At 35.8% G+C, this 17,123-nt stretch overlaps 1 protein-coding gene across 3 annotated transcripts in view; it reads right to left on the bottom strand.

The window, feature by feature from the left end:
• The window catches only part of LOC115235763 (rho GTPase-activating protein 20-like), a 199,780-nt gene that overhangs the window by 158,344 nt on the left and 24,313 nt on the right, over window positions 1-17,123 (bottom strand). For all 3 annotated transcript variants that reach the window (XM_029807730.1, XM_029807729.1, XM_029807731.1), the window contains exons 2-3: window positions 4,042-4,231; window positions 3,499-3,683 (exon numbers count right to left, since the gene is read on the bottom strand). In XM_029807730.1, coding sequence (XP_029663590.1) covers window positions 3,499-3,683; window positions 4,042-4,231 — 375 coding nt within the window. The remainder of the gene's footprint in view (window positions 1-3,498; window positions 3,684-4,041; window positions 4,232-17,123) is intronic.

The raw sequence follows: 17,123 nt of genomic DNA, 5'->3' as shown, positions 1-17,123 counted from the left end.
GTTAAGATTCTCTTCGGAACATCATTATCGAACTTCCTAAATCTCGCATATTTCTATTTGTCGAATAAAATCGTTGAAATTTTTTTATTAAGAAATCTTTTTTGGCATTATAGTAATAAAATATATTTTATATTAAAAATATTTGCAATCTCTCTCCATTTATTTATAGAAAAGTTAATTTTATCGGGATATAATTTTGTAAAAATTTGCATAATCTTTTTAATAAAATATGTTCAATAAACAATTTCAAAAAACTACATCGAACGTTAACCTTGATATAATATCACGATTGGAGGATTGAAGAAATAACATGAGAGGGACGTTCTCTCGTCAACAGTTCCACTTCCTCGAAGAATTTTCTTGAAACCACTAAAGAGATAAATAAAGCAGAGATGCTTCTGTTATTTCCGTGGAGGAGAAAAAAAAGAGAAGATTGAAAGAGATGGAGAGACAGATATATACGTCTCCAGGTGCGCGATTGCTTCTAATTGCCCGCTCGATGGTTCTGAGGTGCCTCCAAAGTGAAATTGCAGCAACGTAGGCCACGCGAAAAAGGAGAGGCGCACGGATGGGATCGAATAAAAAGAGCGCGCTGTGAAAAAGCATGCGACGTATACACGACGAAGACCGGGAAGATCGGTCGTGATGCTCTTCTCCTCGAGAACGGCGAGAACGATCCCGAGCGTTTTCGCTAATTAACCTGCGGTCCGCCACGCCGCAACGCGCGCTTTTGTATCGCGCCGAGAAACCCGCATCACCTTTATGGCGCTAAAATTCGGTAAACGTTCTGCGGTAAATCCTCACGCGGAATACAAGGCACGGCTTGTACTTCCTTCGAGCAGAGATAAACCAGTTTCGCCCGTATGGGACTGTCGTTCTTCTCCGAAGTTCAATCGAGTTATAGTATCGCTTTATTACACAAGCATCGCAGTGTCTCAATTATTCGCTGATTGGATAATGTCATCAATTGTTAATGTTACGGATATGTTACTGCTTTGCTTTGATTTAAGAAGAAACTTTGTTAAATTTGACAAATTTAATATAAAGTATAATAATCCTAAATAAAAAAATTTCTTGCGGCTCTCTCCTAAAAAAATAGCTTTCTTTTCTCTCTCTCTCTCTCTCTCTCTCTCTCTATTTTTAATAAATTTTCAAAAAAAAAGAGAAATATTTCTTAAAAAACAAGTATCAAATCGTATTATCGCGTTTCACTTATGTTATTCGAAACACGCGTTAATCTGAGTCGTAGGAAAAATTAATAAAGAGTAATTATCTTTAATAATTGCTACAAATTTTGTTTTTATTGTTGTAACACGATTATTCTTATTATGATTAATATTTACGACTCAATTGTATGTAACCTCGAGAAATCTCGATAGATTCTATCTGCTGATTACGAAGCTCATAGGAGTACAGAGTGCCACAAAAGTAGCATCCGCGGCGGAGATAGTGTCTTAATCATAATGCTCGCTCCGAAAGGAAATTGGCCAGTCACGTTGGGAACAAAGGTCGCGTGTAACATGCCCCATTGGAGGATTCCTTTTTCTCAAAATTATCATCTTCGGAAATTACGACCGACGACGAACAGACCGATAAAAGTAACAGATAAACATTTTGTGCGCTTATTAAAATAAAATGTAAATCGTACTGCATCGGATCAAGGTCTACCGTCATCGCCGCACCACTTAAAACGTCACTCCGCCCAATCGGGACGAAAATAAAATATAAAGGTAAGAGAGATCATAAGTCGCTACAATTAATATCCAACTGCCCGCAATAACCTTTCTCTCTCTCTCGATACAGGATCCCCGAACGTGAACACGATTTATCGCGTGGAGAAAAAGAGAGAGAGAGAGAGAGAGAGAGAGAGAGAATAATAAGGGGGAAGGGGAGGGGAAAAGAGAGAAAGAGGGAGAATACGAGAGCCCGATTTTTGCGACGTTTTTGCCGCACGGCAACTTTGTTATTGATGATCGCGCGATGTTGAGTGCATAGAATAAAGAAGGTGGGCGTTTCCACCCTCGGTTATTTCGCCTCGCGAATCCCGCGCAACGATCTCCGCGCCGCAAACATTTTTCACTTTACGAGGCTGTTGCTTACGAGGCGCAGACTCAGAGGTAGTAACGTCGCCGCGATTCGAAGTCCGTACCGCCGCTCGTCGTCTTGTAAAAGTCAATATTTATGAGGGTGCTAACCACCGTCATCGCTCATCCTGACTCGTTAACCGGCTCTTCGCCCCCTTTTCTTCCCACCCCCGCGCAGCTTTGTGTTTACATCCGAAGGACAGACATCCTCTCTTTATTGTCAGCCCTAAAGAAAACATGTCCACACGTGGCTGGATTCTGCTGCCGTTGCTGCTGCTGAATGCGACTTGGTACGTGCCTGGCCTCCGTGCCAGAGATCGCATTCGCTTATTAGCGCATTCGTATCCAGTTACTATTTCAGATCGCGTTTTCAGAAAACATACGAATAATTCAGGAAAATTAATAGTATCCTGATAAGATATTTACAATTAAATTTTCATATAAACTATAATTTAAATATTGTAGATATACTATTATTTTTTTAATAATTTTTAATTATGCACGTGTTATCCTCCAATTTATATTTCAATTTGATTATATTGTATTTCTGCACTGTATTTCTATTTTAAAGAAAACAATTAGATTAACGCGTGATCATATCCGTCCGTTTCTCGTTACTATATATACGCCCACTTTTGATATTAAAACATGGGTAATCTCCAAGTGATAAGCAAATAAAAATGAACGATCTTCGTGCATTTAATTTCATATATGAGAATAGATATCTTACCAATGGCATTTTTATTCTCGTTCAATTTTATGTAAAGATATTGCTTTACCAAAATTTTAATTTAAAAATATTTAATATTAAAATTTATCAAAAAAATCAACTTTAACAAATAAAAAAAAGGAGAAAAAAAGTTAATCTATGTTATTCGATCAGATTTATGGTAATTATGAATTAAATTCGATCATTCAATATTTATTACCTTCTCTCTGTTTCTTTCCCTTTTCTCCCTTGAAAAAGTTACAATAGTTGGCGCTACTATAATTATAACGGACAGAGCAAGACGCACTGCTTCACATAGAAGCAACAGGTGTGAATCAACAGGTGTATAACAACAGGTGTCTGCAAAGTCGGTTCACGTGTCGCCATCTTTCATTGAACTACTCAACGCGCCTTTCGTTCATGTCTAGAGAGCCCGTCGATAATAATGTATGTCCAGTAACGTATAGCATGAACCATAGAAAGAATCCTGCATTTACATTTATTTTTTATATTCGAGAAGAATATAAAAATATTTCTCCAGAATATAAAAAATAAATGTGACAATTTAAAAATATTCTTTCTAAAAATAAATGTGATAATTGAATCATCATGATTTAATTTTTGTATCAGAGCTCTTATGACTTCGTATAACGCCTCGGATTCAATATATCGAATTTGTGATATAGCACAATTATATTAACTTACCCTTTGGCAGTGCTCCGCGCTGACCCGCGATAGGTCTGTGAAAGGTTGAAAGATAACATCGTGAAATTCGGGGTAACTTCGTGCCAACGGATGTGCGTACAGTTCTTTAGCACTGCATAATGCTTCGTGATATTCTTCTTCCGCATGTAACAGCTTCTCCGTGGCTCTGTACCTCCGATCTGTATCTGCCAAACAATACCATTTTCCCGTTCCAATAACAGCACAAAGTTTATAATCGATTACTTTTTTCTCGCATCAAAAAACAGATTTTTGTCGTACATATGTATAAAAAAAGATCAAAAATTTTTAATAGAAAAATTTTCTATAAAAGAAATATAAAATAAAATTTTATTTTTTATTAGCTTCAAGAAATTACAAAGATTATAATTGAACGAATTTTACATTATAAATGATAAATTTTCTTTTAAGTCTTAGATTTGTAATTTAATAAAACTTATTTTCTCTTTCTTTTTTATTCCATATAATCTCTCAAAATGAAAATAAAGTCTATGAAATATAAAAAAGATAAGAAAGATTAATTACCTCCAATCGCGTCGTACTGTCGAGCAAAATCCTCGATAAGTAAAACTTCGCCATGTAGAAGGGCTACATCGGCTGCGGGATCGACCTCGGCTCTCGAGCCTGCAAGTAACAATCGAGGCCTGCATACTCGATATTTCAGAAGTACCGGAGCGACCACAGAAGAAATAGCTCCGGGCGACGAGGCTGATAACTGCAACAGATAATAAAAAAATTAAATTATCGCACAAGAACACAATCAAATCAAATAATCGACTAGTAAGCATCAAGTATTTAACTCATAAACAAAAATTTTCATATTGCATTATTATACATTATATGTATATCAAATCTGTTATGAGTTTTTACAATATGAATGATTCTTAAAATATATTTTAATAACTATGAATTTTTTAAACTTTGCAAAGTTAGGCATTTTACAAATGTTGATATAATTGAAAGATTTCTTCCCTGAATAATAAAATCTTGATACATTTCAAAAGAGGTAAATTAACTTACAGTTAACACATTTCATAAATCAAATATTAAACGATTCCAAGTTCAAAAAAATATACATGTAAAATATATAAATAAATGAATAATATTAAATAATCCTAAATTGTTAAACTATTAATTAATAATAACCACAAAAATAATGAATTAATATATAAAGCGTTAATCATCATTATAGAAATCATGCAAAATAATAAAAGTACATTCTGCATCTAAACGCATCGAGAAATTGAATACTTGCTGTAGAATCTATTTAGTAAAACTTTCTTTATACGAAGAAGACTGGTCCATCCAACAGAAAGCTCTAAAGGAATGTTCTAATTATGCGACTGGACGGGGGGGCACGATTACCTTATAAAAAGCGTCGGATGTCGGGGCAGACATGCCATAACTTTACACGGTAGTCCGACCGACTAATCCCCGAAATCTTGGTTGCTATGGTAAGGAACACGAAAACAGCGCATAATTAAAGCGTGCGGTATTTACGGTCCGGCAATGTAAGCAGCGGCGCGAAGGGGGATCAGATAAATAATAAGGGCCCAGAAATCTACATCAGACCGTACGTCGACCTTTTGGTGACCCCTCGCGATTCGATTTGTGTACGAATGTTCATTGCATCGCATATAAATATGTATAATATAGTAATTGTACGATCGTAATTCGCGCGAATTTTTCAGAAATTCCGGCATTTGTGGAAGGCGCGGTGGAAATACAGTTATTTTCTTACATATCTCTCTCTGCAGTATATCCGCAATTTAATGGACAAAGGACGAGAAAGTTGTGAGTTAAAATCGACTGCCCATTAAAGTGCAAGTAAATTCTTTCTTATATATCTTTAAACATATACGTATTTTACATCGTTCAAATAGATAATTATATCAGGCAGTAAAAAGCTTACATATACATTTGAATATACTTTTATCTGAGACCGTTTTTCCCATCTTTTAATATACGCTGATTAAAATATTCGGAGCTTTTCTCCGATTTGATAGAAATGTACAGAGATATATAGACACAATCTTTTTAATTAAGTACAGATAAATATAATAACGCGAAGCGGGTCGCCGTTAAAAAAGCCGTATTAATTAGCGCGCGCATCGTCAAGCTGCCGTTGTAACGGACTTGAGCGTAATTTTCTAATTCCCCTAATTCGCGTACACGTTAAGTTTTCAGGGTTCAACCGTCGACACGTTCGACGAACTAAAAATATCACGTGGTTTTACATTTTTATGATAGAAGAAAAAAAAATAATTATACGTTATTAATATCTATTAATTATATTACGTCATAAAATTATTCTCTAATTATTATACCTCTATAGAAATCTGTTATCGTATAGCTGTACGGTTCTATTTTTCAATTTTTGACAAAAATTACTGACCAATCTTAATTATGAAGATACATACTAAAAATACGCATTTTCATAAATTATGCTTCAAGAATAACGATAATAAATTTCAAAATCTTTTTATTATGAAAAAAAAACTGTGCAAAATAAAAAAATCGCTGTTAAAATATTACCTGCTAGGTCTGAAACATTCTGTATAATCCAGTCACTAATAATTCCCACGATACTAACGAAAGTGTCGGTCATCCGTGACCTCAATAGCATTGGACTTGTTAAAACGATGTAACGACAATGAATCATCACGTATAAGTTAGCATTTGCAAAAAATTGAAGTACACAGTTTCTTATATGACTAAACATATCTATCCAATTATTTTTAACTCGCAATCCATTCTGTTTAATTGCATAATATATTGTACTTGATATTTTATCTCAGTATCGATATGCGTGAATTTCTACATATTCTTCAATAATGTAACATGCGCGTAATTTTATATGTTCTTTAATTATTATCTAAAAGTAACAACATTTCAACGTTTATTTTTGTGTAACTTTTTTTATTATTTTCTTATTATTTTTTTTACTTTTGACGCAAAATCTTCTTTTTGCTATGTACCATCAATTTTTTTACTTTGGTGATATAAAAATGCATTTATTTCAGGATTTTACCTAAATCATATTGATAAGCGGTTTCGCGAATCTGTAATAATTGGAGCGATTCGTCTTTCTCGCTGGTCGCATAATTCAGATCATTAAGCTCGTATGCGCGTTTCACGCGATGTGATTTAACGCGAGGGCGGTTGTCCGCGAGAACACGTCGTAGCGCGCGAGATTACCGAATCCGCGACTATAATACACATCGTCGGGAAGATTCATGGCAGCCTCTCGAGGAATAATGTCCAGCACGCGGGATTCATCGATGTTGCATTTATACGAAGAACGCGTTATCCCTCCCCTTAGCGAGCACATGTATGCGTGTATAGATACTCTCGATTGGAGAGAGAAAGAGGAGGCCGCACGCCCACTCTCACTTTTAATAAACCCAAACCGGAATCGTAAAGCTGAATCTAAATTGCATAATTATACCGGTCTATATGTGTGTGTGTGTGTATGTATACGTGTGTCTCTGTCATTACAATATATCTTACTCACTCTTTTCCCGTCTCCCCATTTTTCGCTCTTTTTTTTATTCAGCAGCATTTTCTTAACTCTTTCCTATTCTCTTTCGACTTCTATTCGATTCTTTTTCTGTCGCGAGCAATTATCAAAAGAATAAAATGGACTTATCTGAATAATGTCTGACGCTAAATTGACATAAGACAATGTCATCTATTCGGTGTAAGCAACAATTACCACACGAAAACAATAGAACTCCGCCATGCAGTAACTTAATGCCATCTATGAAAATCGGGCACGAACTTATGCAATCATCCAATATCTTACTCTTTTCCCGTCTCCCCATTTTTCGCTCTTTTTTTTTATTCAGCAGCATTTTCTTAACTCTTTTCTATTCTCTTTCGACTTCTATTCGATTCTTTTTCTGTCGCGAGCAATTATCAAAAGAATAATAATATTACAAATTGATTAGCGAGTGCCGCACCTTTTAAGATTTCACATATTACTGTGATCGGCCACAGATAAAAATGAAGATAAATAATGTTCTTTATATAAAAGTGCGTAATCAAAACTTCAGATCAAGTTTAACAGCAATATCGAGAAAAATATAAAAAATATACGCTAATATATGTATTCGCAAGAAATCGCATGTTTTATTATTCGCGTGAATAAATTTTACTCACTACTATTAAACAACCAAGTTCCTAATAGGCTCGATTAAACTATCTTGTTACGAACGTGCGCCCCGTTTAAAGATCAAGTTACAACAAAATGGAATGAAAGCGCAGTGATCGATCAATACCAGCGGCCCCGGCACTTTCACTAGTTTTTAAAATTGAATCTGGAATTCAACAAGATTATTGGTATCTTCTTGGTAAAAAGATTCAATCCAAGTAACTAAGAGAGAGAAAGAGAGAGAGAGAAAGATAGTAACTAACGATGAAAATAAAGGACGATGCGGCTCATTTGGCCTTCCGGTTGGCCGGAAATGACTCTCTTTGAGAGAGATTAACTATCAGAATTTATTTTCTTCCCGGCATGAGAGACATCGTCTTTTCGTCCAATTATTCAGTCCAGTGATTTCGCTTGCACGAAACAGCAACTTTGTACTTGCATTCTTCCCATCCGATATTTCGCAAGGCTCTTATCGCAAATTGAAAAGGTTTGCAATATTCGCGTCTCGCAACAGTTTAAAGGAAGACTATATTGTTGCAACGCGTCATACTTATCTATCCGCAAATCCGTCGCCGCTATTCATCGTATCGCTCCCTATTGTTTGGTGAATCATCCGATCGATGTCGTTGCACTTTTTCCATAATGATCGATGCACCGTATATTTGATGTATGTATAAGCGTAAATCACATATATACGGCATAGAATAATCGACTATAATCACAATATAACAATTGCGCCGGTACGCGCGTTGACACGTTCGCGAAATATTTCTGCAATTATATGTCTACATGTTATATATGTAAACCGATCAAGAGTGAACTGTACGAACTCGTTTATTGTCTCCTTGCTCGCGTGACAGATGATGGATTTCCATCGGCTGTGTTAAATAGACAAATACGTATATGTGTGTATATGTGTGGTGTCTCGTTCGAAACGAAATGTGCATGCACAGGCATCCTGTCCCTCCCAGTCTCATTACGAGACAATGAGCGTCGTTACATCGATCACAGGCCAGGGCATTCTGCCGAGGCGGAAGAGAACGGACTTGTATTTCGCGTGTAGTGCGAGCAGTAGTGGATTTAGAACACTCAACGTGTTTAGATCCTGCAGAATGTTGCTGAAATAACCTTTTTAATTATTGTTTGCAACAATAATAAAAAAAGAGAAAGAAACGTATTAAAAAGATTTTAAAAAGCTCTAAATTTTGTTTAGCATAATGTGAAATGTGACGTGCATGACTGTCGATCAATTAAATCACAGAAAGGCAATGTTAGTTGCCTATTTAGAAATATTTACTAAATTGAAAATAAAAAAAAAGACAGGTAGTTTTTAAAATAAGTCTCTCAACGAATGAGACCTTAAATGACCGCGCTTAGATCTATCGGTGAATACGCTACTGAGGTCGAGAGAAGAAGTCGAGCGATTAATTCACTAGCAGATGGACTGCAGAAAATTCGCTCCAAGAAACCACTAATCGTCTTGTGCAATCAAGATGTATGCAGATGTTGCAGCAGACTAAAAGCTTTGTGATATACATTTTTCATGTGTATGTATATATGCACGCACGTAAAATTCCCTCATAACGGAAAAGTGGTACGGAATAAATAGAATAAAATTCTACACGGTGGAACTCTATTTATCAAAACGTCAAGATGGTTCGTCTAACGGAGAAATTCATATAATATGGGTATCAAGCTTGCCATTTATCTTGATGATTACGATCAAAAAGACTAAGCTTTGAATAACTATACAACTAAAGATCCAGAGAATCTGAGAAATTGTGCTCCCTTATATAATTTTGATGTTATTGTGAAACGTATTTTATATATATTATTAGTAATATATTATATTTTATATCTCACACGAATGGGTTAAAAAACCTGCATTCTATATTTATTACGTGATTATACGACTGGCCTCTTGCTGCTTGCATAAGTTGCTTAAGCATCATTGCCCGTTACTAAAGTCAAATTTGTCACTTTAGTAAATCACATCTCTGATGTCATTATTCATTCAGCCACGCCGGAGGAGAATTACAATAGACTGATCGCGGCAGATGATTACTCGACTCGAGCGTGTGTCTGACATTAGTTCATAAACATTGTTGGACTGATAGAGTCCTCTTTTCTTTAAGAATATATATATCATTATAAAATCAATATAAAAAAATTAATCAAATAATTAAAATTAATTTTATAATTATTTTCTGGTGAATCAAACTTTACTAAAGAAATTTCATCTTAAATGAAGAAAAGTACATTTTTAAAAACGACAACACTCATGTCGTGCTGCATCTCCCGGCACGAACTATCAATCTATTTAAGAGAGCAGCAAAAAATGTTCATGGCGGTGTACATATATATATGTACATATATATGTACAAGTTTCAGGCCTCGCCCATGCTAGAACGACTAAACAACCGATTCGTCGAACTGCGCACCTTTCGCTTAAGAATCGGAACGAATCGCGACTGACCACCACGACAAATAAAACAACTATATGTGCAAAAGACGAGAGATCTCTTTTGGCCAGAGCAATCGCGCGAGCGACTGATTCGTGAGAACGAGCGTGAATGAAAAATCATCATTCAACATGCGCAACCGATTCAATCACGCGAGTTGCATTAAACATTCACGATCCTGAAAAGCGTCCTCCGTATTGAGATTGCTCTATGAGAGAATTTCCACGAATGTGAAATTCTGCATGTCAAATGGCGAGCGTGATCGGTGATAAAAAATTCAATCAATCTAAAAATCATTTTATGTTTAAAGAAATCTATACGAGAAGAGATTCAGGGATTTACGAAATAAAATATTAGGCAAAATCAAGATCTATAGTACCGAAATTATATAGATCAAGAATGAAATCAAGAATTTCTAAATCTCTATTTAGAATCTATCTAGCTATTTAAAATCGAGAAAGAGACATAGAATTCTAGTTCCACGAATTACCGTGACTTTATATAGTTCAGAAAAATAAAAAATCAAAATCTATAAAATCAAAGATTCAGCAGATTAAGAATTTTTTAATATTAAGAAAAGTTCATATTAAAAATTTATATAAAGAATCTTTGAGGAATACTTATAAGTTAAATATGAACCATAAATATTAAAATATGTATCGTAATATACGTGTCACAATTCTGTCTTTATAAATCCAGAACATTATCAGAACTATAATAACTCGAATGAGTTTCTCTTGTACTACAAATCTCACTAGTTAATATGCGGAAACTTTACTACGCGAAAATAATAAAGCAATCTTTATTCTTCTGGGTAGAAAGCTGTGACCTGCAAAATGAGTGACAGGAAGCGCGGATTCAGCGGAATTTCCGCTAGTTAAGTTTCGAGGCTAAAGCTCTTAATGACACTGTTTACGCTTTATGTGATCTAGTCGTAAACGCAGGGACGTAGGAAGCTTTCACGTTGCGAATAATATGTAAGCCATTAAAGTATACAGCGAAATTACAAGGAAAACGCATTCAAAGAGAAAGATATATGTATATTTCTTATCTATATCATCATATTTTGATCGTACGAGTATCTTGAAATTATAAAAGTTCTCTTTTTAACGCATATACTAAAAAATGTTTGCATGTTGAAATAAATAACAAGTTTCTGTTAATTTTATCATTAAGAATTTAAATGGCGGTAAATCTAGTAAAGATTTATAATTTAATCTGTTAAATATAATAATGAGAACATATTTTCGAAAACAATGGATATTCTGTCAACATTTCTATGCATAATTCTTATAACAGCTGATACACAGCTGAGCTAGAATAAATTTTATCTAGGTACACACTGTAACCTCATTTCTAAGGACACACGCAGCCCTACAGGCAATTCTCCTCTCAGATCATCACGCCGTGTCTGCCGTCTTCCTGCGCTAATGGCAGTCGCGAGATTAGCTGCGTGAACACTTAGTTGCGAAGGCGGTGATTATCTTCATGATGATGATTTCAACGTAGCCCGGTTTGGCAAGGAGTTCCGTTTACGTCTCGGATCGTCCATGGCCACGTGATTCATAAGAGACACAGATCATCGAGAAAAAAACATTTTATTCTTTCCTTTATTAGTCTCTATAGAGTGATCGCAAAAATCGTTTCACCCTCTGGATAATAACGGGCGAATGCATTTTTCCGCGTCAAAACAAAAAGTAAATTTTTTTAGTAAATTATAATTTATCATAAGATCAATAAAAAATATTCTTATCGTACAAGTAAACACGTGACGATCTATGCGTTTGGTTTATCTATAAATTCGGATTATTGAGAGATACGGCGAATTGGAATTATTAAATCTGCGAATTTTCCGTGAATTTATCACAGTATTTCTATACAACGCGGGGAATGTGTTCCGCATTTTGATTCCACCATATGATACTCATGAGTTGACCAATATTCGAAAATATCTTGTGTTTACTATAAAAAAAGCATAAAATTTTTCACAAAATTTGATATTTATCTAGTGCATTATATGGCGGTCATTTAGCGTGTTATACGAATAAATGTTATAGAAGTACTACGCTATACTGGAGAGGTTTATTATCAACATCTCGGTGGCACGGTGTGATGTTTCCTGATCCACAAGAGAAATGCGCATTGCGAAATACTGCTCATTCTCGATTTATCCCGAATGGAGTGCTGTTTGATTGCTTTAGCGGATCATGGCGCGTTGTGGTCTTATACTTAAACGCCATTGTCCATGCCGATGCACTTTCGACACTCGCGTAAATCTTCCGCGGTTATGTAGCCGAGAACAGACGGCACGGCGCACACATGGCGTGTCTAAATTTGCCTGCCCCAATGGCCAGGGGCCACTGATCTCTATGGACGAAAGCAAATTTCCTCGAAACGTCATTTCAAAGCGCGTAACTGCGTCTTGCGTTACGTCACGCTATTCGTACGCGATCGAAAATAGATATTTCGTGCAGCCGGTAAGCTCATAAAGATCTCATCCTGGCATACGGAAATATGATGGGTCCCATTTAATAGCCCTGATATAGTATAAAAAAGCTGAAAGTATGAGATGCTTATTTTTGCTTTAATTATGCAGGCCATCCTGGCATACGGAAATATGATGGGTCCCATTTAATAGCCCTGATATAGTATAAAAAAAAGCTGAAAGTATGAGATGCTTATTTTTGCTTTAACTATGCAGGCCAAAAAAAAATGATAAGAAAATAATCGTAAAAATATACATGTATATCGTAAATAATAATGGAGATAATTACACTTATAATATATAGACAAATTAAGACGAACTAATAGACGATAAGTTCTAACAAACTACATAAATTATCCAGAGGATAACAGTAAAAAAAGGCACACCTACTGCTCCTCTCTCTAGGTCACCAGGACGATCCTCTCGGAACGAAAAAGGCGAGACGAATGCGCCAGCGGCGGCAAGGACGATTCGCGTGGGTGATTCCACGTGCGTGCGTGGTACCGATTTAACGGTCGCGGTTTTGCCAACGAGAAAAGAAGAAGGATCTCCCGCGTGATAACGGACTAGTTGATTTTTCATGTTGACCCATGTATCGATCGTGGTAAAACTCTATTACAATCGCGATAACGGGAACGATATACGAGCAGCGGTTTGGCCTTACGAATCACCTCATATAAGGTATTAACCTTACACGTTAATCCACCGTTTAATTATGAAGGCTACACGAAGAGTGCGGCAAAAATACTCGATATATTTATCGAGTGTGTAATATAATCGCGAGGTAAACTGCTAATCAAAACTCTGCGTACGTTAATCTTGTAAGACAGTTTTAGGTAAACAGCTTTATCTGAGGAATTGTCGTTACTTTTGCATTTCCTTAATTTAGATTTACAACTTTATATTAATGATTTATTAATCTATCAAGAAAAAATTATTTATTATGTTAAATATATTATTATTTAAGTATAATTGTATGAAAAATAGACTTAATTGCATTTTTGCGATTTCATTCGTACAATCTAGTTTTTTTCATAAGAATTTCTTATCTTATATAATCCTTACATAATGCTGCATATCTCGAATGAAGTTGTTGGAGAAAATCGATTAAGAATGTAATGACACTGGCAGTGGAAAATTGGACAAATGCGCGATGAAGTCTTCCGTTTAGTCGGACTGCGGTGATATTGTTATTTCGTAACAGGTCACGCAACTGCAATGCAGAAGATGCCGAGTATCTTCTTGAAGTAGCAATAAATTTCTATCTGCTTTCTAGACAGCAGAGTGAAATAGCCATTTAATGCCATGCACAGTGCGTTGCAGCTGGAACTGTACTACAGAGTTAACAGCTTGCGATCTCTCGACGATGACACGAAAAAAAGTATCGAATGTTTATTACGCGTACACGTACATTTCGCGGTTATTATCGCGCTAGATCTCGTCATTGACAACGCGAGGAATCTCCAAACGAGCCCGAGGTCAGTGCTTCGGCATTGAAACGATAAAGTCGGCCGTGAAGCGGAAATTAAAAAAGATCGTAACAGTAGATATTTTGCGCCGATAAAGTCAAGCCAGAACTTATCGCACGGCCTTGTCTTCTTTTCCAGATACTTTCTTTACGACCGAGAACTGACTGTCTCTCTCTCGTTCGCAAATGCTCGCAGCTGAGACGATCCTCGCGAGGCAAGAGTCAGTCAGCGCCGTACAAATATTTGCCGATTGTGAATGGGTAAGCATGAAAAAAGTTTCGATGAGTTTCACAGAGATCTTAAACAAGCCAAAGTTAGAGCGAAAGACTGACGTTGCGTGCATGGAATTTGGGAGCTCGTTAAAAACATGCGATTTTTACGCACGCGTTTAAAGAAGATATAATTGAAGGCGAAGAGCGCATTCTGTGTATTCGTTCTGCCTTCGTTTATATTCTATTTCGTCATCAATGTTGAGAGAAATAATCGACAATCTTTTTGTAGAGAAACCTATTATTATCTTAAACGGAGCCAAGAATCGACTAAGAGCAAAATATTATGTATTGAGGTGTATTTCGATACTCGTATCTCCCTTGGCCGCGATGCTTAATAATATACTAAAAAACGTTATATCAGCTTCTATTTCATGTTTCGAATAATTGTAAATAACTTTGGAATATATTTGCATCATATTCAAGTCATGAAATTTCAATTAACAATTGATAGTTTGATTCTAATCTTTAAAGTAAAATTGTAAATTAGATTTTAGATTAGAATTTTTATCTTTATATATCTTTATATCAAATACAAAATTAAATCTTATTAATGTAAAATTTATTATTATTAATTCACTTGAATTTTAATATATTCTCTAAACACTTTCACGTTACATAAACAGTTGTATTGAATATAACGTAATGTAACGTTTAACGTTCATCTTTGATATATAATAAGCTCTTAGTGCAAGAACGTGATATGATCGCGACGCGAACGCATAGGGAGAAAGAGAAAGCCTATTGAGCCTATCGAACCTACACGAGCGTAAAATGAAAAGTATGGGAATTTACACGAAGCTGACGCGGCGAATTGTACATGTAATATCGCAACTTATTAAATGTCATTGTCCCCACAAATATAGCGCGCGATGTACGCTTATTTCCATTCCAAAAAAAAAAAAAAGAAACATATGTATTCTTTCTGCATGCAGAGATGAAATCGGTTACACATGCGTGAGTAATTAATCCACTGACACAGAATGTCAATGACAGCCAGCTTTATTTATTTTCTGATTTAATGGAAAAAGGGGAAGCTCGTACGTGAAAGTGACATTATATCAGCGCATTCTGTCTCGATGCAGCGGCGAATTCAGAGGAGCTGCATTCTGCGACAAGACGTAATGATGAAGTGTATATAAATCGGCACGAGAAGTTCGTTTCGTGGACGTTGATTTTAATTACTCAGCAACACACAAAGTACCCGCTGTGCGTCGCGGACAGAGGATTCTCGAAAATTCTCTCATAAGAAATACGCATGCACACATCTCGCGCGCGTCTTTATAATTGTCATCGGTATCCGTAATTAATTACTCTTGCATCGGCCGCGGTTTGCGACGCTCGTTTTGCGACGCTCGTTTCGCGACGCCGGTTTAATTGATCGACACTCATTAAAATTCTGCCGATGACTAATCTTTCCGACGGCACTCTCTTTCGTAATACGTACAAAGATGCGCGCGCGTATGCTCCGAAAATGGTGTTGGAATCCCGATTCGCAAGGCACGCGCATATAAACTCGATGCTGGCTAAGCATTCGATAGAATTCTTTTGATATCGTGACTCGAGCATCATGTTTTATAACGAACCCGATTCTTCTCTTCGTCTGACATATAGTTATTCGTCGAATTTTCCGCCGCCGGATGTCGGATTTAATCTTCGCGCCTGACCGAGTCGTCTCTCTTTAAAAAAAAAAAGAACGAAAGAAAGGCAGGTAAATTAATGTCATGAGACTAAAAAAAAAGAAAATTATCTACGAGATCGATATTTACGAGCGACAACCATGCGAGCTATTTGCCGAATGGTCGCGAAAGCTAAATGCTTCCAGGAAAATTTCAAATTGTTCGATATTTTACCGAATGATACTACTTTGCTAAATCTAAGCATGCTCATTACGTTTACGACAAATAGAACATAAGATATAGACGTACCGAGTTTACATATAGCGAGAGGCCTTTTGAAAGCGCGATATTTGGCAATCTCGTCTTCAATTTTGCAACTCATAAAGTATTTTCATTATCTCCATTTCGCTGGCATTATAAACGTGCTGCACAGAATACGAAATGCGAGAGGTAATTGAAAGAGAATGTTGCATTACAGTAGCATTTCGATGGTCGCGGTGAAATAATTAAAATCTATTCCAGCGGGCACACACTAGAATATTTATAGGAGGAAAGTAGCGGATTAGAGAGCACAATTTTGCAATTACACGATAATTGATCTAACGAGCAATATAATTATGCGGATCAAATAGATACGTGCTTAACAATTATATCGGCACTTTCAAACGTTCCGTTTTGTGAGAGGCACGAATCGCTTTCAATCTCCATTTTATTCGCGATTCCAGAAAAGATTCAGTATCAAAATAAATGTTGCATGAATTATTTACGCTGCTTATCTACTACACTATCGATGGATCTCGACGATTAAAGTTAATGACTTTGCAAACACTACAAATTCATTTTTTTTTTTCACAGAATCATATTTTACGTACTTCAGAATTAACAGCGCGAGTAATTAATGATTTTTTGACAGACGCGATAAGTATGAAACAGGCAATTAGTAAGACATAAATTATAATAATTTACAGCTACATGTAAAATAACAAAAATTTTTCGTTGCATAAATTTACTGCCAATATTTTGACTCATATACAATAAGGATTAGATTTTAAAGGAAAATATCATTTTTCTCATAATAAAATTTTTAAAAAAATTCAAAAATTTAAAAATTTACTCTGCATTAAATTATTATATTAATTTTTTTTTTTTT

The sequence above is a fragment of the Formica exsecta genome, unplaced genomic scaffold, assembly GCF_003651465.1.
Source record: "Formica exsecta isolate Colony F162 unplaced genomic scaffold, ASM365146v1 scaffold233, whole genome shotgun sequence".
NCBI classification, from domain to species: domain Eukaryota; kingdom Metazoa; phylum Arthropoda; class Insecta; order Hymenoptera; family Formicidae; genus Formica; species Formica exsecta.
This window is presented reverse-complemented; position numbering and strand designations above follow the sequence as displayed.